The sequence below is a fragment of the Leptinotarsa decemlineata genome, unplaced genomic scaffold, assembly GCF_025532065.1.
Source record: "Leptinotarsa decemlineata unplaced genomic scaffold, Ldec_3_MD MMD2_tig00026282_RagTag_RagTag, whole genome shotgun sequence".
Lineage (NCBI taxonomy): Eukaryota > Metazoa > Arthropoda > Insecta > Coleoptera > Chrysomelidae > Leptinotarsa > Leptinotarsa decemlineata.
Window position 1 is genome coordinate 21,706,625 of NW_027412668.1, and position 25,454 is coordinate 21,732,078.

General features: G+C 36.5%; 1 protein-coding gene across 3 annotated transcripts in view; it reads right to left on the reverse strand.

Moving 5' to 3' along the window:
- LOC111504040 (uncharacterized) overlaps nt 1-25,454 on the reverse strand; it is a 50,323-nt gene that overhangs the window by 1,759 nt on the left and 23,110 nt on the right. For 2 of the 3 annotated variants that reach the window (XM_074180053.1, XM_074180051.1), the window contains 4 exons: nt 22,998-23,251; nt 19,972-20,225; nt 13,968-14,099; nt 11,944-12,151 (listed from right to left, as the gene is read on the reverse strand). In XM_074180053.1, coding sequence (XP_074036154.1) covers nt 11,944-12,151; nt 13,968-14,099; nt 19,972-20,225; nt 22,998-23,251 — 848 coding nt within the window. The remainder of the gene's footprint in view (nt 1-11,943; nt 12,152-13,967; nt 14,100-19,971; nt 20,226-22,997; nt 23,252-25,454) is intronic. The other variant, XM_074180052.1, reaches the window with a different exon arrangement.

Consider the following 25,454-nt stretch of genomic DNA (forward strand, 5'->3'; position numbering starts at 1 on the left):
CCTACTTCGAGGTTTACATCAGTCGTGCGCAATCGTCACATGGCCATCAACGCAACCCTCTTAACGTACAGGTTCAGAGGGTTCAGACCATGAAACATAACCTAAAACATTTTTGAAATCGGCATTTGATGACGAAAATTCGACTGGGGTACAGTGTTACACTTTACTAGGGGACACAGTATTACATGTAACACTGTAACGTTCTTTCAGAAATGGTACGAAATAGAGAAGAAAATAGAAAAATTTCCAATTTCCATAGGAAATCTATGGCATGGGCTGTGTTAAACGTCATTAATAATGGAATTTCTATCCGATCAGCAATACGGAACGAAAGATTAGTACACATGACACTAAAAAGGTACGTTGATGAATACAAAAAATGTTTTCGATGCAGACCATGCCAACTCACGTTTTAAGCCTAATTACGAGATGAATAAAATATTTTGTAATCAACTCGAACAACAATAATGAGAGTATCTTTTTGCTGCCTGTCGCATGCACCAGGGTTTAACTGGAAAAAAATGTGATATCTTTGGCTAATGACTTTGTCAAGAAAAATAATTTAAAATATCCGGCTAACTGGGACAGAAATCAGGAAGCTGGTGTTGATTGGTTAAACGGATTTATGAAGCGGAATTCAACTTCAGCTATACGAAATCCAGAAGCTACCAGCCTAGGGCGCGCAACAAGTTACAACCGTCATTCGTCAAGATAATATTTTTTTATAAAGAAAATATAAATATTTCAAGAAACAAACATTCACGAAGTACCATGCCCCTGTTCAAGGACTAGATACAAAATGGAATCGTTATTTTGTGTAACACTGTGCCCCTACTTTCCCTATTCTATGTTTGAATAAGTTCAAAATATGATTTTCCGTTAACCAGCTGTCGCACCCTTACGAACGACAACCCTCAGAAGTCGAAAGTTGTTTGAGCTAAGGATTAACGAGGTCTTACCTTTTAACGTGTGATTCCTAACACGGGTTGGATGATAGAAAGTGAAACTCGATCGTTCAGACTAGGGCTTGAACCACCGACCAACACGGCAGTCAATTCGAGTGAGTGAACAAAGCACCCCCATCGAACCGCCTGGCTACCGACCGTCCAAAATATGAATATTAATTTATGAAAACTGCTACTCAACGTAATTTAGTTAGTTTGAAATTGTTTGAAAATGTTTTATGGTGAATTTCATTAGTTCAGACTTCCATTGTCTAATATGATATAACATGATTTGAAATCCCTGAAAGAACAAATAAAATTGAAACGTGAATTGAATAGCTGAAAATAACAATTACTTACATAAAAACCCTGAATATAATCACAATAAAAGAACAAATAAGCAAAATTGAACAATTAAAATGTAATATAAGTTAGAAGATTTCAAGCCAAATTACCTCACACAAGTCACTCCACACAAGTAACAAATTTTATTTTTATTTCATTATAATTGAGCAATTTTGAATTTTTTGCTCATTTTTTATTTTATTGTATTTACATTTCAGAGTTTCTGCTCAATATAATTGTTATTTTCAGATATTTATTTCAATTTTTAATTTTATTTGTTCTTTCGGGTTCTATCAGGATGATATAATATGAATATCATATTAGATAATGGAAATCTGTCCTAATGAAAATTCGTTAGTTAGTTAACATACGAAATATTAGTTTGCAGAAGGATCAATGACCCTGTGGTCAGAAGACAGCGTTCATGTTCTGATGAGTAGAAAGTGTTTTTGAGTGGATTCATTTCACACCCGAGGTTTCAAATTCTACTCAACGAGCAACGTATTATTATGCTCATAGGTTTTTTGTGGACCATTTGTTAAAGAATATGTTCCATTGAGTATTGAAAAATATACAACATATGTTCTTAGTTTAATAACACATTACTCATTCACTATTATTATTTCATTGGAACGTTTTCGAAAAATTCGAAGTAAAATATAGTCTTGTACAGTAATCAATTTTTCTGGTCTGTTCCATCATAATTCGAACAATCCATATGTGTGGTTCATCCTTTCCAGAAAGATTTCGAAACATGAAACACGCGTTTTTTGTCAACTTTCTGGTCCACCTGGAAAACACATCCAATTGATTCTGACGTTCACAAACATTTTTAGCATTACATGTGTTCGTTTTTTGCAATTGCATAACTTATTGTTTGCATCATGGAATTAGTTGAATATACGATAGAATAAGTTTTATTTTTATTGATTGAAACTCTTTTCTACTGAGTAAATCCAGGAAAGTATGTCGTATGTTTACATATAATCAGGTATTTTCCTGTATTCTTTGGAATTACTTTAGTTTACTTCTCAGAGTAGTTTTTCATATATCATAGTGACCCATGAAAGAATGTCGATTTATTATCAATTCTCAAATCAGCATGTCACTTGCTATATTTATTCTAGTTATGAACCCGAGTTTGCTGACCCAGTATCGCCCACGGATAGAGTTACATCCGCTGTTCCAGACGCGACTTCATGTTAAGTCGACAAAATAAAGATTATAACCCGTGGGTTGGGCTACCTATCGGGCGCGTCCCCAGGTGGCGGATAGGGGAACGGCCAGGGGACTGGAGGTCCTATCCGGGAAGCCAATGTGGCCTAACGGACGGGGTTGACGGACTCCTGGTCAGTGGCAGAAATAAGTAGGGTGAGGGGAACTGAAACCCCCCAAAAGCCCTGCAAAACATGCCACCGCGGACCAGCCTACCCAAGCTAAGATGTAAGGAATCGTGTCGACAGCTGAATGGCCGCAGGGTTATATGCGGTTACGAACGATCCCCTTGAGGAACCGGGCGAAACCTCATTGTAACTAGCCTTCCTCTGGTAATGCGGGGCTCTGCTAGAGGTGACCAACCCTTCCCTTGCTACTCGTGGGAACATACATGGACACTAAAGGAAAAAACAAAAAACCAACCAATCCCGAGGCTGGACAGCAATGCTCACCTCAATTTAGGACGGGGCTGGGGATGAACAGAAATGCTCACCCCAAGCTACCGCTCAGAAAGAGGCTGGACATAGCAGACCACCTCGCGATGCAATGCAAAGGACAAGGCGTAAGCGAATCAGCGGCGCCGAGGCCAAGAGGAGGAAGAGAGCGAAAGAGGCAGAAGTGGCAGCAACTATGAGTGCACCCTCCACCTCCTCCACTCCATCCTCAACAACAAGGGCACCTCTTGCGGAGGGCGCCAAGAGCTCCGCCTTGAAAAAAGGCAAGGAACCGGCTGCCACCGCAGGAAAGCGCCCTCACGCGAGTACCTCCACGGAGGGAACCCCAAGAAGGTTGAAGAAGCTGCGCAGCGACAGAAATGTCGCTGCACCTTCCAAAACCTTCGTGGAGGCCGCCTTGAGACACCTCAAGGTAGCCATCATAGATGAGACTAACCCGTACGGTAAGGTTACCGCAGAACGAGAGAGTCTCATCAAAAAACAACTGTTGGAGGAGCTGGACAAGATCATCTTCTCCGCCTCCAGCAACAACAGAAAACCGCCCACGTTCAAGTCGTGGACATACTCCGGTGAAATCATCAGAGTGGTCTGCGATGACGACGTGACGTTAGAGTGGCTGAAGAAAGCCACAATGAATATCAAGCCATGGGAGGAGGCATCACTTGCGGTCGTCAGTGTGGATAAGCTCCCGAAGCTTACCAAAGCCTCACTCTGGATCCCGGAGGACGTCCACAAGACGACATCCGGTGAAAAGGAGAGGGTGCTGGGTCGGCTAAAGGCGCAGAATCCTGACCTGAAGGTAGCAAGATGGTGCACCTTCCATCATGAGGTTAAGATGAACCCACAAGGACACCTCTTCGTCTTCGGGATCGGAGAAGATGATATGGCTGTCCTGAAGAAGAAGTCGATGAGGTTAAGCTACGCGTTTACCTCACTGACTATTAGGGCAACAGTAAAAGAAACAGAGGGTACCTCGGAAGACCCTAGGTCCTTGGGAGTTGAACCACCTAAAGTGGATATTGACCCCAAGGCCACCATGGGTCCCGAAAAGGAAATCGAAGCATCTGAACAGATGACATTCGATGACCTGACGGAGGAGGCACCCAAAAACAGCGAGGCCACCTCCCCCTTAGCAGGGGAGCAGATGGACCTCTAAAGGTAACTTTGTATCCAACAACTGTCTCATGGGCAAGGACGTTGGAAAAAAAGTAAAAATAATACAATGCAACCTCCAACACAAAAAGGCGGCAACGGCAACACTATGTCGCCACCTTGATGTATTGGAGGAGGCAATAGCTTTGATCCAGGAGCCCTGGATAATAAAGACCAAAATTACTGGTTTCAGTAGTTTAACTGGTCAAATTTTCAGCTTACCAAGCAACCAGCAACCTAGGACGGCTGTCTACGTTCCTAGGAAATACAGAGCGTTTCCGATTGCACAATTCAGCACCTCAGATCTCACTGCGGTCAAAGTTGAATGTCCAGTTGGGAAAGGCAAATATATGGCGTTGATAATCGCATCGGTGTACCTCCCTTCAGATGCAGCCACCCTACCACCGACCAGAGAAATGGAAGTACTAGTGGACCACTGCCTCAACCAGAGAGTGGAGCTCATATTGGGTTGCGACTCAAACTCTCACCACGTGCGCTGGGGCAGCAAGGATATCAACGCCCGAGGTAAGTCACTATACGAATATATAATACAGAAAGATCTAAAAATCTTGAACAGAGGCACGGAGCCAACATTTATTAATGCCCGTAGCCAAACGTTAATAGATATCACGCTCACGACAGCCGAAATATCAAACAAAATCCAAGACTGGCAAGTCTCGGACCATATCTCTATGTCAGACCACCGCTGGCTGACCTATACGATAAACCAGCATCTCAGGACTACTGTAAAATCCCGTGACCCGAAGAGGACGGATGTAGCTCTCTACAATCGACTCTTAAGAGGAGCTCTGCGGGAAACAGAGGTCCTGACTCCTGGCAACAATGAAGAACTGGAAAGGTACACAGTATCTATCCACAACAAAATAGACACTGCCTATAAGGAATCCTGTCCAATGAGGATGGTTCAAACGCATGGCACAACCAACACATGGTGGTGCCCTGAATTGGAACACCTCAGGAGGACATCGAGAACGACCTTTAACAAGGCAAAACGTACAAGACTCGAAGAGGACTGGGTTATATATCAAGCCAACCTCAGAGAGTTTAAAAAAGTCTGTAGGCGAAAACAAAGAGAAGCCTGGAGAGCCTATTGTGAGGCAGTCGAAGATTTTCCACTAGCTTCTAGGCTACAGAAGGCACTCTCAAATGACCACCATAAGACTATTGGCATCCTGACGAGGGAAAATGGCGACAAAGCCGCCAACCTCCAGGAGAGTGCTGAGATTCTTATGGAAACTCACTTCCCAGGTTCTGTCTTTCCTGGAACGGCGAACTGGACGGATGTATCAATAACAGCCTCACAATATGACTGGCAATATGCTAGTACAGTAATTGATGAGGACAAAATAAGATGGGCTATATCGAGCTTTTCCCCCTTCAAGTCACCAGGGCCTGACGGTATAAGACCAGCCCTACTTCAGTGGGGACTGGACACTCTTATGCCACACCTGGTTGGAATATTCAGAGCCTCTCTAGCTCTGAGGTATATTCCCAGTAAGTGGAGAGAAGTAAGAGTAGTATTTATACCCAAACCAGGTAGGATGGACTACACCCTACCAAAAGCATTCCGACCAATTAGTCTCACATCGTTTTTCTTAAAAACCATGGAGAGGCTATGTGAGCGGTACATAAGAGATGAAGTACTTGTTAACAACCCACTTCATCCGAATCAGCATGCATATACCCCGGAAGGTCTACTGATTCGGCCCTTCACCATGTGGTTGGCAGAATCGAGAGATCATTGGACAACAAAGAATCCACCCTAGGTATATTCATAGATATTGAGGGAGCGTTTGATAAAACAACCTTTCCAACAATTACCCAGCAACTACACTCCAGGAATGTACCCCTGGTAGTAGGAGAATGGATACTCCAGATGCTCTCTAGCAGAGCAATAAGTATTAATGTAGAAGACATCACAGTTAAAGGACTGGTCATGAGGGGATGTCCACAGGGAGGGGTCTTATCACCCCTTCTCTGGAACATAGTTCTGGATACCCTAATTAATTAACTTAACAAAAATGGATTCTACACAATTGCATACGCAGATGACATAGTTATCTTGCAGACTGGCAAATTTGTAAACACACTGTGCGATAGAGCGCAGGATGGGCTCAAATTGATAGAAACATGGTGTAAGGAACACTCACTGTCGATCAATCCCAAGAAGACTGAGATGGTCCTTTTCACCAGGAAAAGAAGTTTAACGGGCTTAAAACCTCCCGAAATCTTCAAAAGCCAACTAAACTTCTCTGAAGAGGTGAAATACCTTGGTATTATCCTCGACAAGAAGCTAACATGGAACTCTCATCTACAGAGTAGAGAAAAAAGAGCATACGTGGCTTATGAGCAATGTCGGAGGACAGTGGGACGCGCATGGGGTCTTTCACCCCGTGTAGTCGCCTGGATCTACACTGCAATAATAAGACCTATGTTAACGTATGGAGCCATTGCATGGGGACCGAAAGTTCTACAAGCAACGGCCATCCAAAAATTATATCAAATACAGCGACTGGCTTGTTTAAACATCACAGGAGCCATGAGAACAACACCAACCGCGGCAATGGAAGTAATCACGGGTCTGACCCCTCTGGATCTGTTCGTTAAGGAGGTTGCGTTAATGGCCATGTTACGATTGCACACGGCTGGTGTAAACCTAGAAGTAGGAATGGGTCAATTGAGGCTGGGCCTGTGGCGGGAAGCGCTTGCTGCGCAACCTCTGCTGCAGGCAACAAGTGATGCAATTGAACCCAGGTTTGTGTTTAATAAACCCTACAAAATACAAATTAAGCAGAACACAGAGTCAGATGCTACAAATGCAATACGGATTTATACAGATGGCTCAAAAACCAAAGAAGGTTCAGGATGTGGAGTGTACTCCAGATCACTAAGCCTAAGGATCAAATGGGGAATGGGAAGAAATACCAGCGTGGTCCAAACAGAACTGGCTGGTATCTCAATCGCCACAAAAGAAATAACCAAGAAAAGAATTTCGGGCAAAAACATAACAATCTGCACTGATAGCAGACAAGCACTATTAGCCTTGAACAGACACCGTGTTACTTCAGGGCTAGCACTAGAGTGCCACCAAGATTTAGCCAAAGTCTCGGTAGATAATAACATTATCCTGAGGTGGATTAAAGGGCACGAAAGGAGTAAAGGTAATCGCATTGCCGACGCTTTAGCCAAGGAAGCGGCTGGACTAAGAATTTTAGGACCAAGTGGCACCCACGGCCTGATGACTTCGACAATTGCGGAACTAGTCAAATGTTACACCCATGCTCAATCTTTAAAGAGATGGGATGAAATCAAAGGATGTAATCTTGCCAGGATCACCTTGGGCGACCCTGGGAAGCTGGCGCCGAAGAAATATCTGGCGATGACCAGGAAAAATCTACGCCTTACAGTAGGATTTCTGACTGGCCACTGTCAGCTAAGGAAACACCTACATAATATGGGGCTAGTGGACACACCTCTATGCAGGATGTGTGAACAGGAAGATGAGACTGTCAGGCATGTCCTGTGTGAGTGCCCGGAGTTATCGTCAATAAGAGAGTGTGTGTTCGGCGAGTCTTGGCCTACACCTGCCGATATAAAGGAGATGTCTCCCAGCGACCTGTCCACCTTCCTGGAAAGGACAGGATGGACGACGACCTAGGAGGACAACTCCTTGGGAGGATGTACAATGGGTCACATGTGGCCTAAGTGCGTGGGCTTACACTCACCCTCCCTACTCTACAGATACAGATAAAGATTATAAATAAGTGTTAATTTGATAATCAGGTATATTTGATGAACTGTTGATGTTATATTAGTCAAAAATGAAGCCTTTTTATAAAAGTATTTTCGTATATCGCATATGTAACATGCTATACTATTTTTCACAAAAATTCCAAATTTTCTAACTTTTTTTGTTGTAATGAAGAAAAGAGAATTGAAACTTCCTATCTTTTTTACCACTTTCATTTGTAACTAACCTTACTGCAGTTTCGTCCTATAAGGACATTTTCAAACTTATACATTAAACTAACAATGATTTATTACATTAGCCGTTATATGCCCCTGTTTACAATCTGTTTTTTCGTTATTCAGCTGTCGCCCCCATACGAACAACAACTCTCATAAGTTGAGAAACTTGTGCGAGCTAAGGACTAACGAGGTCTTACCTTTTAACGTGTGATTCCTAACACGGGTGCAGAATCATCCCAGCTTCAACCAGATAAATTTTCTCGAAGAAAATATCTGGTCGAGGCGGGAATCGAACCCACGGTCTTCCGATCGTGAGTCGGGCGCACTACCACCGCGGCCAATTACACAACCTATAGGTAATTATACAGGTACTTTACTTGATTTAGTACCTGAATTTACAATTTACAATGCGGATGTGCCAATTTGAAAACCGATGACTAAACTAAATCGATTTGATCATTTAACAGGTTGCATCCGCAATAATTATGCTTGTGAATTTCCAAGGATTCTAAATATTTGAGTTTGTAACCTTTTCTTGCATAGTGCAAAATTTCCATATCGTTTAGATTCGGAAAGTTGTGGTTGCATGCCAAGGAATGGTTGAAAACGTCGAATCATTTTTTCCCAGTCTGAAGGACCTTTCATGTTCAGCATACCGTTTTTGGAAATTTTGACCACATTGTCCCACATAAACACTATCACACTCCGGACACTTAAGCCCCAGATTTCTCCAACTCGTCCACTTTATCTTTGGCATTGGAAAGGAAATCATATAATCTGGCATGTGGTCTGAAGGCCACTTCCACATTGTTTCTTCTGAAGAAACCCGCAATTATCTCTCTTCTTTTTCCGAAATATGTTAGAGTTACCCATTTCTTGATTTACTGTTGTTTGACCTGAGAGTATATTATTCTGTGAGTGAATTTACGGTTTTGTTTTCTGACTAACTTCTGGATAATATCTGCGTTGAAAGTATTATTATGACCTATCTGTGTAATTACGTCAACTTCCCTAGCTAGATTGTTAGCAGACAAAAGCAGTGAGAATGCTCTGTGCAACATTGGATTGTAGGCTGCTAATTTATGACTGTTATGAATTTATGACTGATGGATGGAAAGAATCGCTTGGGATGGTAATGTCTGTATAGCTAGGTTTTCTGACAACATGACCAAGAAACTGAAGGTGAACGACTATAGACAACGATGTGTGCTCGCTGAATGAGCTCTGAAGCAGTTGACAACTGACCCCCTAATTTTCATCGAAAAATCATCTTTATGCATTTTGGGATAAAGTCACTGGTTGGTGTGGATTTTGGGCTGGCGGCGTCATTGATCCATATCTCCTTGAGAAGACGGTGGCCAGGATATCACTGTCGAAGGTGAGCAGTATAGGTCGATTATTACCAACTTACCTTGCCCTGAATTGGATGCTGTCAACACCAACGATATGTGGTTTCAACAGGACGGCGCTACGTGCCACATAGTTCTTGCCACATTGGATATTCTGCACGAGCGATTCCAGGGAATGGTCATCTCACGTGTGAAGGTGATTTGAACTGGCCAACTAGATCGTGCGATTTGACCTCGTTAGAGTTTTTCTTATGAGGTTTTCGTAATGCGAAGGTTTATGCGAATAAGCCACAAACCACAGTAGTCCTCAAAGTCAACATAACCTATGCCATCGGCCAAATCCAGCCTGATTTATGCGCCAGAGTAGGTTCTTGAGGTTCGGAAATAGGGAGGGCATCATTCCACTAAAGACTCCATTAATTAGCCAATCAAACAGAGACAATGGTATTCAGTCAGTATTTAGTAATTAATAAATACCCGATAGGAATATGAGCATGTAACCACAATTCCTCCCAAATGCTTCAGATCCATCATAATTACATATATTAAACAGAAATTAAAGATCAATGTCATACTTATTAAGTAAATATGTGATGTTCAATACTGAGTGAATTGGATTTTTTTATTATTAATATGATATATGTTGTTGTTAAAAGTTTCTAATTTCGTATAATATAAAAAAAACATCTGAATTGAACTTGTTTTTAAGGAGTTTCGAGGAAATGATTCTACTAGGTGTCTACTGTCAGGAACCTCTACACCCATTACGTAACTACAGTAGATCAAGTTATTGAAGACTTTCCGAATTCAGAACCCACTTGACCCAAGGAAGAGAAATATATGTTCTTGAATAGTTTGTTTTTGAGGGCGACCAAGTACATCGGCTCATGTTAATGTTGTCTTATGAGTGAATTCATATTTGTTGATTTTATTCCGGCTTTCTGCTGAACGAGTTACCACTTGGTAACGGAGTTCTGATCACATCGTTCAGTCTCGGAAACCAATCCTAAATTCATCAGCCACCGAGCACCTGTCTTCATTGAAAGTGTGCTTTGGTGGCTCTAATCTTATTCTTGATTGAGTTGTTTTCGCCAAAAGTTTGGAAGATCGATTTTTACTGCCCATCGTCCAACCCGTGTAATGAATCACACGTTGAAATATCAGACCTCGTTAATTATAAGCTCGCATTAGTTTCGACTTTTGAGGAAAACGGAAAACAGATTTTTACACACATGTTTCACTTATGATTTTTTTCCATGAGTGAATTCCTTCTACGATTTTTTAATGATGTTAGCAAGGTTTTCAGAGAGGAGTGTTTGTAAACAGGATAATTCATATTTGGAATAAAGCTAGTATGATCTGTAAAAAATTTAAAAGATAACCGAAAAATGACAATTTTATCAAATAAAGAACTGAAATTACAAAGAAATAACATATAAGCAACAACCAAAAAAATAAAAAAAATGAAATATTAATACGTGCTGAAAATAAAAAAAAATGGAAAAAAATTATTAAGAAGAAATGAAAATTAAAAAGATTACAAACCAAGTTATGTAACGACGTTTCGATTGTCAGTATCCAGAATCGTCTTCGCGTGATAACTGAACTTATTCCTCCGAGATCTGACTATTTATAGGTTCTCTCCGCTTCATGGTTTCAGCGGGAGATGACCGTTTGGCGGTCGTTTTCCGCTTGATTAGAGGATTCCATATGATACGTATATCTACGCTAGCTTGGCTTAATGTGAACAACATTTACGCGGCTTTTTTGAATTTTCTGCTAAACCAGTGTTCCTCCTTGTGGATGATTCAAGCTTGAGCCCAGTTGATGTTATGTTGATGAGTCCAAACATGCTCTGCTATTCCGGATTTGTTGTTTTCTCCTCGCTGTGTGTGTTTCTTGTGCCCAGCAATGCGAACTTTCAATGGCCTCTTAGTTTCACCGAATTATGATTCTCCGCACTCGCAAATATCCGGTGAATGCAATTCTTGGAACTGCAGTCCGCGTTTGGTGGCCTGGTTTTCGTGAGGCTGCTACGGATAGTGTTCCCAGATCCTGATGTTATATATACATGGACCCAATCATTCATATCCTATTCGATAATCCTCTGATGTAGGGATGTACACGTACAAGTACAAGTACTGGTTGTGGAGCTCTTGCTGTCTTCTAGCTGTTTTTTTATTTTTCAGCTTGAATTATTATTTCGTTTTTTTTTTGTTGTTGCTTGTATGTTATTTCTTTGTAATTTCAGTTTTTTGTTTAATGAAATTGTTATTTTTTGGTTGATCTTTATAATTTTTTACAGATTCTTTCAGGGATTTCAAGTCAATTTATATTATATTAGACAATGGAAGTCCGAACTGATGAAATACACCACGAAACATTGTCAACCACCTTCAAACAATCATTCACGTTACATATAAATAAATAATAATCTTTTAATTTAAAATACAGAATATGTAACGAATCATAATTGAACGGTAGTATACTTACAGTGGCATTGTGGATATAGCAAACCAGTGTCAATAGAGATAAAATTGTGGCATGCAGGTGATGAGAAGTCACTAAATTTTCTTGACTGATACTGAATGCATATTCCTGCAAACTCATCGCTACCGTTATAAAACATGATGCTGTATAACCACATGGAATTTCTATCAGTGTCAAAGCTACGACTTGATACATGTTCTCCAAACCTAGTCTGAAATTAAAGTGTATTCAGAGAATAATTATTACTTCGTATCCAACAGATAAAGGTCAATGTACAATTTTAGTTCTTTTAGACTTCAATAGAGCATTTGACACTATAAATATAGACTTGCTACTTAACATTTTGGGCTATATAGGTTTTTCTGATATGGATTTTCTTTTACGAAATTATTTAAGTAAGAGGGAGCAGTGTGTAGAAATTGAAATGGTTCAATCTGAATATTTGACACTGAAATCAGGGGTACCTCCGGGCTCGTTACTTTTTTCCAGATACACTATCAATTTGATCAAATCTCTGAAGTTATGTAAGATTCACGTCTATGCAGATGACACCCAAATAATCTATTACAGTTCCCCCCCCCCTAGTGGATAATGCTTATGAAATTATAAATTAGGAATTAGCGACCTTCATTGATTCAGCTGCTGATCACTGCTTATTGATCAACTCTACTAAATCAAAATTATTGTTGTTTGGTTCTGCATATAATCGTGCTATAACACAGCAAATAAACGTTAAAATCAAAGATAATTTGTTAACTGTAGTAAATGAATCCTAAAAATTAGGAATTATTATATTAGAATCAGATCTAAGATGCGAAAAACATATCAATAAGTTGATACAACGTGCATATAGCTCATTAAAATTGATTTATTGGAACCGGCAATTTTTCCAAGAAGTGTTAAAATAAAATTATGTGAAACATTAGTTTTATCAAACTTCAATTATGCGGATTCGTTATATGGTCCAAATCTGACTACTGTTTACAGTAAAAAAATCCAGAAAGTACAAAACTCTTGTTTGAGATTGATATATGGCATAAGAAAGTTTCAAAGAATATCACACAAATTGCTTGAAATCGGATAGTTGGATATGGAATTTTCAATGCAAATTAATTATATCATCAAATTATCCTTACAAAAATTTCTTTATATCTCTATAGAAAAATAAAATTTAGAACGGATGTGCACAACTTGAATTTGAGGTTTGTTATCTCCACCGACATTTAAAACAGAAACATTCAGACGTTCCTTTACATATCAAATTTATAAGTTGCGCAACTCCGTTCCTAAATCCTTGCAAAATCCCAGTGTTACAAGTTTTAAATCAAATTATGAAAATTTCTTACTTAAAAAATAAAAGTCAGTTATGTCATAACTTGCTCTTCTGTGTTCTCTTGTAACCTTACTATAGCTATTTATTAAAGTAATTTATGTATTCTATATATATTGTCTATACTCACTACCCTATCATTATTGAGGAAAAGTTTGCTTAGTTGTTACAGGGATTTCAAATCATTTTATATAGTAGACAATGAAAGTCCGTATACTAGTGAAATTCATCATGACACATTGTCAATCACCTTCAAACATAGGTGTTTGAGTTGTACCAGACTTTTATGAGTTTTCATTCCCTTCAAGAAATTAGAATTTGAACAATGATTTACAACAAATTACAAAATTGAACAATTTTGAAGTGCAATCTGCAAAGTTTTCAGGGATTTGAGAAGGAAGTACTTATATTCAATTCTAAAATTTATATGGAAGATGTTGGCGACATTTCTTTTCGAATTGGTTTTGTTAGAACGCGAATATTCAGGCAAGATGGTTTTCCTAATTTCATGGAAGTGAAAATTGATAATTGTCGAAGACAACTCGAGGTATCTTTTCAAAATGTTCTCGTCACCATTCTAAAACAGGTTTTAATGAATCTCTCATATCTTATGTCAAAGTTTGGCGAAGCAAAATCTAATTACTCAATATAGGTACATTTTTTGTTTCATAGAAAACATTTTTTCATCTGTACTTACCGAGAGGTGGCTCTGATGAATGTATTCAGTGTTATTTCATAAACGAGATGACGCATTGATTTGAAAAAAGCTTTATCCCCTTCCCGACAATGTGTTATTGTCAAACCGTAGTTGCAGTCCCGGAGAAATATCCTGCGAACAAAATTTATTTGAAAACTTTTTGTATAAGTTACGAAGAAAAAATTGTTATTGGTATGAAGATGTGTCAAACATTTGAATCAAAAGTATAGTTTTATTGATAAAAAGTATAGCAATATATGACCATTCTTGATCATACTTTCAAAATTTTTACGAACATTTTTATTTGTAGACGCATTCCGCTGACACCGTAGCTTCTTTGGTAGAAATGGATATGAACCACGAAATGAATGGGCTAAAAACAGGTGAAATTGTTTTTCGGCTTATTCACATCTTGAAGACAATATTTGAATAAAAAATAGTGAAGCATCAGTGAAATAGTAAATTATTATTATAAACTAAAGCGGAGCACGAGAGTCGGTGCAGAAATAGGGAACTTGCAGATTTTTTTTACATCGTAAATGTGTTCTGCTATGATAACTATCAACTAGGTACTGCAAAATATGAGCAATGAAATATCAATAGTCAGTTTATGAAAAATATAAAAAGGTTCTTGCGTTGAAAACCCAATTCGAACAAGCATTTGAAGGCGCGAACTGTCATTACGCCATACTGTATCATTCCATGTGATGAGGTACTGTTTTTTTATAGATTAACAATAATATAGTTATGAGAGTACCTGAAGACGATCATAATCGTCGAACAAAATGGTTAAAAGCATGCGTACTTCACCAAGAGAAAAATGTTCAGCTCCTTTAATGAATTTCGCTACCATAAACTTATCAACAACTGGCAGATTATCGGATTGATCTTTTGTAAATCTGTCGTCGAGCATGTTTCTTTGAATTTACACACTAAGTAGTAAATAATACTGTGTAAAATTAACTAAATGAAGTAAAACCCACATATTTGGACATAAATATCACGATAAAGAACAGAAACTCCGAACCAGCAAACGCAAAAAGTTCAACATAAATGGAATGGCGACTGGCAAAATACAGTATGACGTCACATCCAATGGCTGGGCGTTTTTAGTCACGTGACAAAATTCAAATTTTTGGTAAACTTTGATTGTTTCTCTAGAACGAATAGCATTTTTTTTTTGTTTGTAATAAAGGCATTATTACAATGATATCTTCTGATTCTTAATGTAATTTTCGTGACTAAATTTTTATGCATGTTCCCTATTGATGAACATATGTTCTTGAATTTTATCTGGTATAGCGACATTCGCAGAGTTTCTTAATGAACCGATGAGAGACCCACAATATCATCGATGAGCCTACGATATCACGCTTGTGATAATTGAATGAAAAATGGTTGACAATGGATATGAAGGTTACTAGACAAGAACTATCAATGGAACAGAAAGAACAAGCAGAGAGATGCCCAAAAGGCGAATCAAGAATAGGCAAATACTCATGGACAACCTCATATGGAATGCTGTGCGGAAACCATAATTGGAGGTGAGTTTACTGTCAATAATATTGGTGTCAATAATACTGTTATTCAAAATGATACTGATAACTCACTTTTTGATAACATCAATTCTGAAATGAAGGTATTGCGTCAAAGTATTCCTAATTCAATCCTAAATGGTGACCCTCTCAGTCAAATTCGAATAAGATGATAGAAATACCGGCATTCGAAAACTGAAATGCTCATACCCAAAAGGCGAATCGAAAAGGTGCAAATACTTATAAACAATCTCATATGGATAGCTGAGCGAAAATCATAACTGGAGGTGTATTTACTGTCAGTAATATTGGTACTTGCGATGCACTATGCAATGGATCTCGTTATCTCAGGGTTGTAGGAGCAAATGAAACAACTGTGCATCCGGTCGACTTGGCCAATTTATTTGAGTGGTCAAAGGTGTTCATCAGATATGATACCAACGGGAGTACTAGAGTATGACAGAAGTGAAACTATATAAATTGGTAATGTCCAGAAATACATTTTGGAAAATAAGTTACATTTTCCTGTACCAACTAATTAAAACCTTCCTACATAAATGCATCAGATACCCTAAGGAAATATAAGTTTGTCTCATATTTCTGGATTACTCCCAAAGTCATTCAAAATAACTTTAGCTTTTACGAAATGTAATAATTGGAAACGTGTCGATAGCAACGACTTGTTTCCCACTGCATACCTGAGTTTCATTTCGCATAAAATAAACGATATTACAAAAAAGGGTAGATAATATTTTTATAGTCCTGCCAGTGGAATGCTCCGGATCCACGTGAAACGTAGTTTCTTTGCCAATACTGGCCTTTTGGATATGCAGCCAACAATATTGAATGCAATAAAGCACAAAATAAAATATTGGTTGCTGAACAACAACGGCGTTCCAACCGACAAAAATGAACACTTATACCACAACAAATAATTCTTGTAAATACGAACGACGTGAAAGAAAGGAGAATGGTTTTGTTACAGTTGATTGGAAACTTTGATGTAGTAAAGTGACTATCACTGAAGTTTTATCCTAACATCAAACCGTTATTTTTAACTCCGTGACACGTGTTTCAATTACCAAGCATAATTTAGCCTCTCAAAGTTACTATTAATTCACAGATTATTGAAAGTGACTGTCAAATATTTCGAAATAATGATTGATAGACATCTAGAAGGAGACCATCAAAAGAAATATTTTGACAAAATAAGAACCCTTCTTCCAGAAATCAAATTTTGTAACAATGTTGTAAAGGAACATTTAAAAGTTTACGAATACTTTTTAGAATAATAAATGATGAAAACTGGAAATTAACTAAATTGTTTGAAGAAAGTGTAAAAATCTACGTAAATTCATTTTATATTTATAGAGATAGAACAATGACACACGATATAAAACTGTATATTTGTAAAAATTAAATTAATGAAACTTCAATATATTACCCTATCTTGATGATGGAATACTAGATAAACTTATAAAGATAACGTTTGTTTGAAGGTGATTATCAATGTTTCATGATGAATTTCATCAGTTCGAACTTCCATTGTCTGATATTATATAAAATGATTTGAAATCCCTGAAATAACTAAAGAAGAAGAATTGAAAATTAAAGAAGAAAAATAAAAATGAATAGCTGAGAAAAACAATTATATTAAGCAAAAAACCTGAAATGAAATAATAGTGAAATGAAATAGAGGTAAAATTTAACCAATTGAACAAAAATGAATAAAATAAAATTAAAAATTCGAAAGATTCCAAGCCAAGTTAATTCACTGGCTTTGCTTTCGGACTTTGTAATACGAAGAAAGGTCTCAAAAAGGAACTAGACATCATCAAAAATTATCTTCAACAAATTGGCTACTCCAAAACGATAGTGGAACAGACTTTTGCTAAAAGACAGAAGGAGCCCCGAAAGGAAGAGAAGCCGTCACAACTAGTGTTCGCACTTCCCTACATCAGAGGATTATCGGAAAAGATACGAAGAATTGGATCCAAGTAAAACATCAGAACCTGCTTCAGATCCGGAACCACTATCCGTAGAAGCCTCACAAAAGCCAGGCCACCAAACGAGAAGTGCGATTCCAAGAATTGCATTTACCGGATACCCTGTGAGTGCGAAAAAACCTATATCGGTGAAACTAAGAGGCCATTGAATATATTTTTTCCTTTCTCACATTGCCGAGCACAAGAAACACACACAGCGAGGGGAAACCAGCAAATCAGGAATAGCAGAGCATGTTTGGACCCACCCATCAACATAACATCGAATGGTCCCAAGCTGAGATCATACACAAAGAGGAACATTGGTTTAGGAGGAAAGTCAAAGAAGCCGGATACATGTTTTCCAACGATGTATTCAGTCAAGCTAGCTTACAGATACACAACATATGGAAACCCATAATCAAGCGAAAAATGTCCAACTCCCGCCAAACGGTCATCTCCCACTGAACCAGTGAAGCGGAAAAAGGAAAGTCAGCTCACGGAGAAATAGGTTCATTTTTCACCCGAAGACGATTGTGGATACTAATAATCGAAACGTCGTGAATTAACTTGACTTGGAATCTCCTAACTTTTGAATTTTTTTTTTGTTTAATATAATCGTTTTTTCTCAGCTATTCATTTTTTACTTTGTTCTTTAATCTTTAATTCTTTTTTTTTTAGTTAGAATACATAATATGTGAATTCTGGGTTTGCAAATGTTTATGAATTGGAGAATGTATTGTTCTATTCGTAATGTTCATACCTTAGTCTATCCATAATAATGTAGGTATATCAAAAAAATATTGTAACATAACATATTCAAAAAGCAGACTTTAATGTGAGATTTTCACGACACGTGTTTGTCTATCTCTATACGATAGCGTCTTATGGCGTCACAATAATCCAGATGCGCCAGAAAATGATATCGCATAGCGAAACACGTATGGTGGTTTTGTAAATTTTCAATTATTAATCTCATATTGGGTTTTCTGAATACACTATTGTATTCATCCATGGATGAGCTTATATCATTTTTATCGACCTATTTTGGGTATTTTCACCTTCCACAACTTGAAAAGTTTGGAAATTTTGTGTAGCGAAAAACTCGTTTCACATCTGTCAAAAAAGTTGTGAAATAAAAATACTCAGCAAAGGAAAAACTAAGAACAGACTTGAATTTCGTACATTTCTGAAGACGGGGAAAATTTTGGCTTCCGAAACGTTAAGATAAGTATTGTTCGATTTCTTAGCTCTTTTTTGATACCTAGGCAAAATTATTGAACACGATGAGTTACTGCTAAATAGCGTTTTAATTACGCAGTAACTTATCGGGGTGAACTAAAAAGTTTGTCCTTTCTACACGTGTGGAAGGTGGAAATATCCAAAAAAGGTCGTTAAAAAACTGATTTTCCTCCACAAAAAACGACTTCCGTTCAATACTTATTATATTATTATTATATTTGCTGAAAGTTGTTATTCCAAAATTACTTCATACGAAAAGGGTGATTTGAGAAAATTCCCAGCTTGATATCTTCCACACTTTGCCAGCATCAATCCGAACAAAATCAGAATGACATTAAATGCGGCAGCAGAAGCTAATGAAACGAGAATAAAGTAATCTCTTTCCAGGATCGGATTTGTTGAAATCACTAGTTTTTATATTATTAAAATTCAGGAAAAGGATGATTGGATTCTGTGAAGATACTTGTGAAATGATTTACCAGTTCGCGAAGGTCAACATCTACTTTGGAGGAATCTGATCCCTGACGTGTGTACGAAATAAATGTGATGACATTTGAAAAGTCACCTGCTTGACATCCCGAATAAAATAAAGGGATAAATGAGAGGTGCAATGAGATGAGAGAGCATTATTGAGAGAGTTCTTCAAAGACGACTACCAGAACTAAACAAAAAAAGAGGCCTTGGAACGATTTTAGAAGTTGTACGAGTTTAATGCTTCGGCGGATTAGAGGTGGTGAGTTGGTCATGAATCTCTTCAAGGATCATGTATTGAAAACAAATTTGGTAGATGAAAAATTTTCTTCAAATTCATATCCAACAAGTTCTTGGAATGTAGTAGGACTTCGACAATTGCAAATTTCGATCCGACGTTGAAGATGAATATTTCCCAGCTGAAAAAGCAACGGAAGAACGGATATTGAAGTTGTTGATGATAAAATTTGACTCATTTGGAGAATTTCAGTATAGTTGCAATGATATTTCTGAATTATACTAGAAGGAAGTATTTCAAGAATTTCAAAAGAATTTCAAAGTTTTTCGACATAGTATCAAGATTGAATGATAAATCAGAAGTGAAAAATAGTTTTATTGGGATAAAGCAAAACAAATGATATGAGGAAAGCAATAATTACAAAGATTACAAATGAAAGTGAAAATCCGCCTGCTTATATCATATATCAAATGAGACAACTTTTGACCGTTAACGGGAAATTTCTCATCTCCTACTTGATAAAGCCGTGAACTTACCTTGGCGAGAGAAAATTAAGGGCATTATTATTTCTGTCTATGAGACTCTGCCATATCCTCATAGAATACAATATTAGAATTGTATTATTTATCTGAAATAGTCTGAGAATGTATGGCAACGGTCCATCCAAGATTGAACTTTTCGGAGATTTGAGCTTGAATTTTTTTGCTCCATATGCGGCTAGGTTTCCGAAACACATTATCGTTTCTTCATCAAGATCTTTGTCGTGCATTTTTTTCAGAATGAAGAATAACTAGAAACAAGTAGTGCAATTAGAGTATGTTTTTATCGAATTCATTATCTAACTTGAACGAGTGATGGAAACTCACTCAGTATGGTCAAACGTAATATTACTGACCATATCTGTCGATAGTCATTGGTACAGATCTTGAAATCAATCTCGTCTAAGATCATCAACCACGAATCCTTCTTATGATAGTTGCTAATCAACGAGGTTTGTTTGATTGAGAAATAAATTAGGTGGTGAATAAATAATGATTTTTGAATTTCAATAACATTTTATTGTATTGGGATGGAGTAGTATATATATATATATATATATATATATATATATATATATATATATATATATATATATATATATATATATATATACAGTGTCACCATTAAAGTGCGCACCATATGGGATACTTTTTTTTCGAAAAGTTTCAATGAACTTCAACTTCGGCACTTATTTATGCTTTAAATTTAACTTGAAATGATGCGGCCAACTGCGACCCAGTTTTTGTCAAATTCAACTTTTTTTTTGAAAAAATTGAAAAAGTGCATTTCTTGAATTCAAACAGGCAGTTTGAGGAGTGCCTAGAAGATGACAGTACTACCAACTGTCGAAAGCGCTCGCAGATAATTAATAGAAGATGTAAAGCTTCGAATCCTCTTTGTGAAATTCAATATTAAAATACTGAAAATAAAGGAAAATTAGTTGCATCATTCAATATATATATATATATATATATATATATATATATATATATATATATAAAGGAAATTCAACGCTGTAACTCAACTTCAAGTGAAAAACTTACATCTTCAAGAATTCTCCGAAAGCAAATATAAAATTAAGAAATGTTGATACTTTACACTCCAGTTCAAAATAGAGTTGGAATTTGAATTTATTATAAAAGTATTTAGGTATCATGAAAAAAAATTGATCAGTATTTGCAACACTTCGACTTTCCGGAATATAAAACCACCGAGATGAATGGTGATAATGAATTAGATTCAGTTTTAAAAACAATATAATATTATTATTATTAGGATGTGAAGTAGGCACTCCTATAACAAGAGTTTTCTTTATGGGTACTGTTAATTAAGTTCCCATTGCATATACGTTATACTTGAAAAGATTATGATCAGGATAAGCTTTAATCGCTTGTTTTTTAAATATATCAGTGATTTTCTGCGCGCAGGATTATATTATATTAAGGGTCAATATCACATACAAGCTACAGGATTCAGTGATCTTGATGATTAGTTCCAAATTTTGTTTTTGTAATTTAGTTTTTGTACAATTTATGAAAAGTAACATTATTATTTCATTATTCCCTCTCTGAATTAAATTAATTCAATTTAAGGACTCGATAGTTTTGAAGATATAATATGGTGTGTTGAAATTTGTGAAAATCTACATTCTTCTTGATATATAGAAAGCTTTATTCACATATTTATTTCATTTATTTATTTATTTATTCACATCCAACAGGCCAAGGCCCAATAAAAGGAGTATACAATAATAGAGCAGGTAACTATTTCTAGATAAATGTAAGTATAAGTGAACATTTTGATATTCAGCTAGGAACTAATCTATACAAACTATTTCTAAATTTATTCATGTCTTTGAATCGATGAGGATATATGTATGTTAGCAGTATAACGTTGGCAAAAATAAATTTCAAAAATATTTCAACAAGCGATTATCTTCTTTTCTTTATATTTCTAATTCTACAGAGAATATTCTCATTTGACATCACGGATTTGATTCCCAAAACATCATTGTGTCTTTGTGTGAAGATGAGTTTGTCACATTGTTTTATTTGTTTTGTCGTAGCTTGATTTTATCAAAAGTAGTTCAGTATTATTAAACTCATTAGACGAAACCGTTCTCATTTAAACAGCAACTTTTCTGGGCAGACTCAAAATTCTTTCACTAAATTGATGAATGTAGCCGCTACGTGGTAGGAAATCATAATGGAAAGAGAAATGAAAATTTCTGTTTTCAAAATATAGAAATTTTCATTTCTGTTTTCATCAAAATTTTTTCTTTTCTTTATAGACTTTGAAGGAAGTGAATACTTCAAACCAGAACTACAATACTCTTCACGACGAACTAGAGTTATTCTCAATTCTAACTCATTCATATCTAAGGAGGCGAAAATAGATTTTTCCTTTTAATGAATTGAGTACTTTATCTTGTAATATTATCCATATCAGTACTGAAAAGACAATAAAGCAAGTGCCTTATTCCGAAATATCGATGACCGCCATTTGTGTGAGTGAAATTTTACCTCTTTCGTATATCTACTATATTGTGTAGCAATTATGTGAATGAAATCTGATTCAATTCCACAAAGGATATTTTGAGTACAAACTGAATAGCAAAAAGTATTTTTTGTGTAATCCAATATTCATATGGAAGTGATTTTTTTTTCGTGTAATTCAATATTTATAGTATGAAAGTAGCTGTTTCGAATGGGCTTTTTTTCCAGTTTGTGCCTGAAAGTTACTTCTTTGCATGATCTACACATATTTGTGAAGAGTCTCTTCTGAAATTAATTGCTATCTTTCTTTGTTAGATTCCTACACTACACTTTTGTGTATAAGGAGAAGTATAAAGCCAAAACTTTTCTTTTTCAAAATTTAATTTTTTTACTTTATATACGACTTTTCATAGTTTGTTCCGATTCTGTGTGGATACAGCAAATACAATTTCAAAATTCTGATATTCTCATATCAGGGAATCGGTATCATTAAACGAAAAACTCATGATATGCAATAAAACACTCACCAGTTTTATAAGATCCTTGTTACCTAAATTACCAATTGTGTTCCTCATGCAAATTTCTAAACCTTTTCTCAATGGAACATAGTTGTAATTGTCTGTTGATTTTGGTACGATGCTACTTTCAAGCATTGACAAAATCTTTTTCATGAGATATTCCGACATTCTTCTCCAACGTACTTTTTTCATAATTTCATATAATATTTGTGTTAAACATTTGGCCTCATGAACGTTTAGGAGGGTAGACGTTTCTAGAGTATCTGTAAAATAAACTTCAACTTACACATTTTTTATCACAATCAAAAATAAAATTCCATATTGAATATAACAAAACTCGTTCTCACTACTGGTTGGTTCCTTTTGTATTTCACAAACTCTTATTTAACTTGCAATGATTGAATATTACTTCTGGTCGAATCTTTCAACTGAATTTTGGATCTCTTACTTGCATGACAATACACGTTTAGTTTGTATGACAATACTTGTTCGACTGTGAGGCCATTCTACATCCAACATGGTAGAAACCCAAGAAGGCAGACTAATTTTTCAAACACCCCCATGATATTAGTATAAAATGAAAGGGTTCGCCAAGAGAATATGAGAAATAACATGAAGTCACTCCAAATCTAAATTGTGAACCGCTCAAGATGACTCTCTATGATATGTGTATGAAATGAATAAATTTACTTAAGAACACATATACGGAAAATGAAGTAACATCACTTTAAATCCAATATGGCGAACTTCCAAAAATGGTGGATAATGTTTTTGTGCACGCTTATGTTATAGATATCGAATATAATGGTTCGAAGAGAAACATCAAAATGGGGAAAACAAGATGTTCACCATGTCGCAAAGTTTTGGGAAAGTCGGTCGGTAGCCGGTCGGTTCGACGTGGGTGCATTGTTCACTCACTCGAATTGACCGCCGTGTTGGTCGGTGGTTTAAGCCCCAGTCTGAACGATCGATTTCCACTTGCTATCATCCAACTCGTGTTAGGAATCACATGTTAAAAGGTAAGACCCCGTTAATTCTTAGCTCGTACAAGTTTAGACTTCTGAGGGTTGTCGTTCGTAGGGATGCGACAGCTAGTTAACGGAAAAACATATTTTAAACAGAAGTGGTGGTGTTCGAACAGATTCCGTTAGAACCAGCCATGCAACATTGACGAATTGAATGAAAGCAGGAAGGTGTCAAACGATAACTGAAAAATGAATAAATAAAAATCATTTTTGAGAAACGCACTAATTCACATGTACTGAGAAGAAAAATTATCTTGAGATTAAATCAAACTTTGAAATTCATTACTTTACACAATTTATATGAAATAAAAACTTGTCGCGAGGATCACCAAGATTATGATGATGATCAAATATACTTCATTATCTAATATAACTAATCAAAAAAGTAAATAAGTATTACAATTAAAAATGAATTAAAAGTTTTTGGCTTTCCACTACTGCGTAAGTGAAATGTTTACGTTTCATTTGGTATATTGTGTAGAAATCCTGTGACTGATATCTGATTCGGTTCCATAACGGATGTTTGGAACAGAAACTGAGTATAGAAAAGTGTTTTTTGTATAATTCAGTGTTCATATTTGTTTCGAAAGAATTTTTCTTTATTGTAATCCAATGTTTACATGAAAGTAGCTGTTTCAGGATGGTTTTTTCTTCCAGTTCGTGTGAAAGTTACTTCTTTGCATGATCTACACATCTATATAGAGGGTTACTTCTTTCGAAATTGATTGCTTCCTTCCTTGCTTTGGAAATTCCCACATTTTTTGTGTCGAGATGGAGTAGTAGAAAGCCAAAAACTTTCTTTTCCAAAAATTAATCACTTCTAAAATATAACATTTTCAATTTTAATTATATAACCACTAAAATACAATGAAGAATTCAATTTGAAATGTCGAAATAAATAACAAACACAAATGAATGTGAACACAATAATGATGAATTTCAAAAAGAAAATTGAAATATAGCCAGTAAATTATGAAAATTATAAATGATGAAATATCAAAAATATAAAATGGATTCACCAAAAAATTCAAAAACTGATCACACATAACTGAGCTTAGTACTTGACAAATTTTAACGCCACACTGAATTAAAATAGATAAGTTAACTTGAAAGTTAATTTAGATTTTGTGACAGTTAAATTCATTGAGGCTGCAGTATGATTTGTTCAAGAATAACTATTTTACCAATTCTCTAAATTCAATCAAATTTCTCAAATTTTTCAGACCATTTGCAGACCCAATGCAGGTTCTGTCAAGAAGAGGATGAAACCATTCTGCATGTACCCTGTGAATGCGAAGCAATAACAAGGATGATACACGCACGATGCGGAAAAGAAAAACCAGAGGCTGCTAGCTATATGAAGGGTTCAGTGTCAAGTCTATGGGGTCTCATCAAAGAGATCAAGCTAGACAATGAGTTCTAACAACCAAAGAGCATCAAA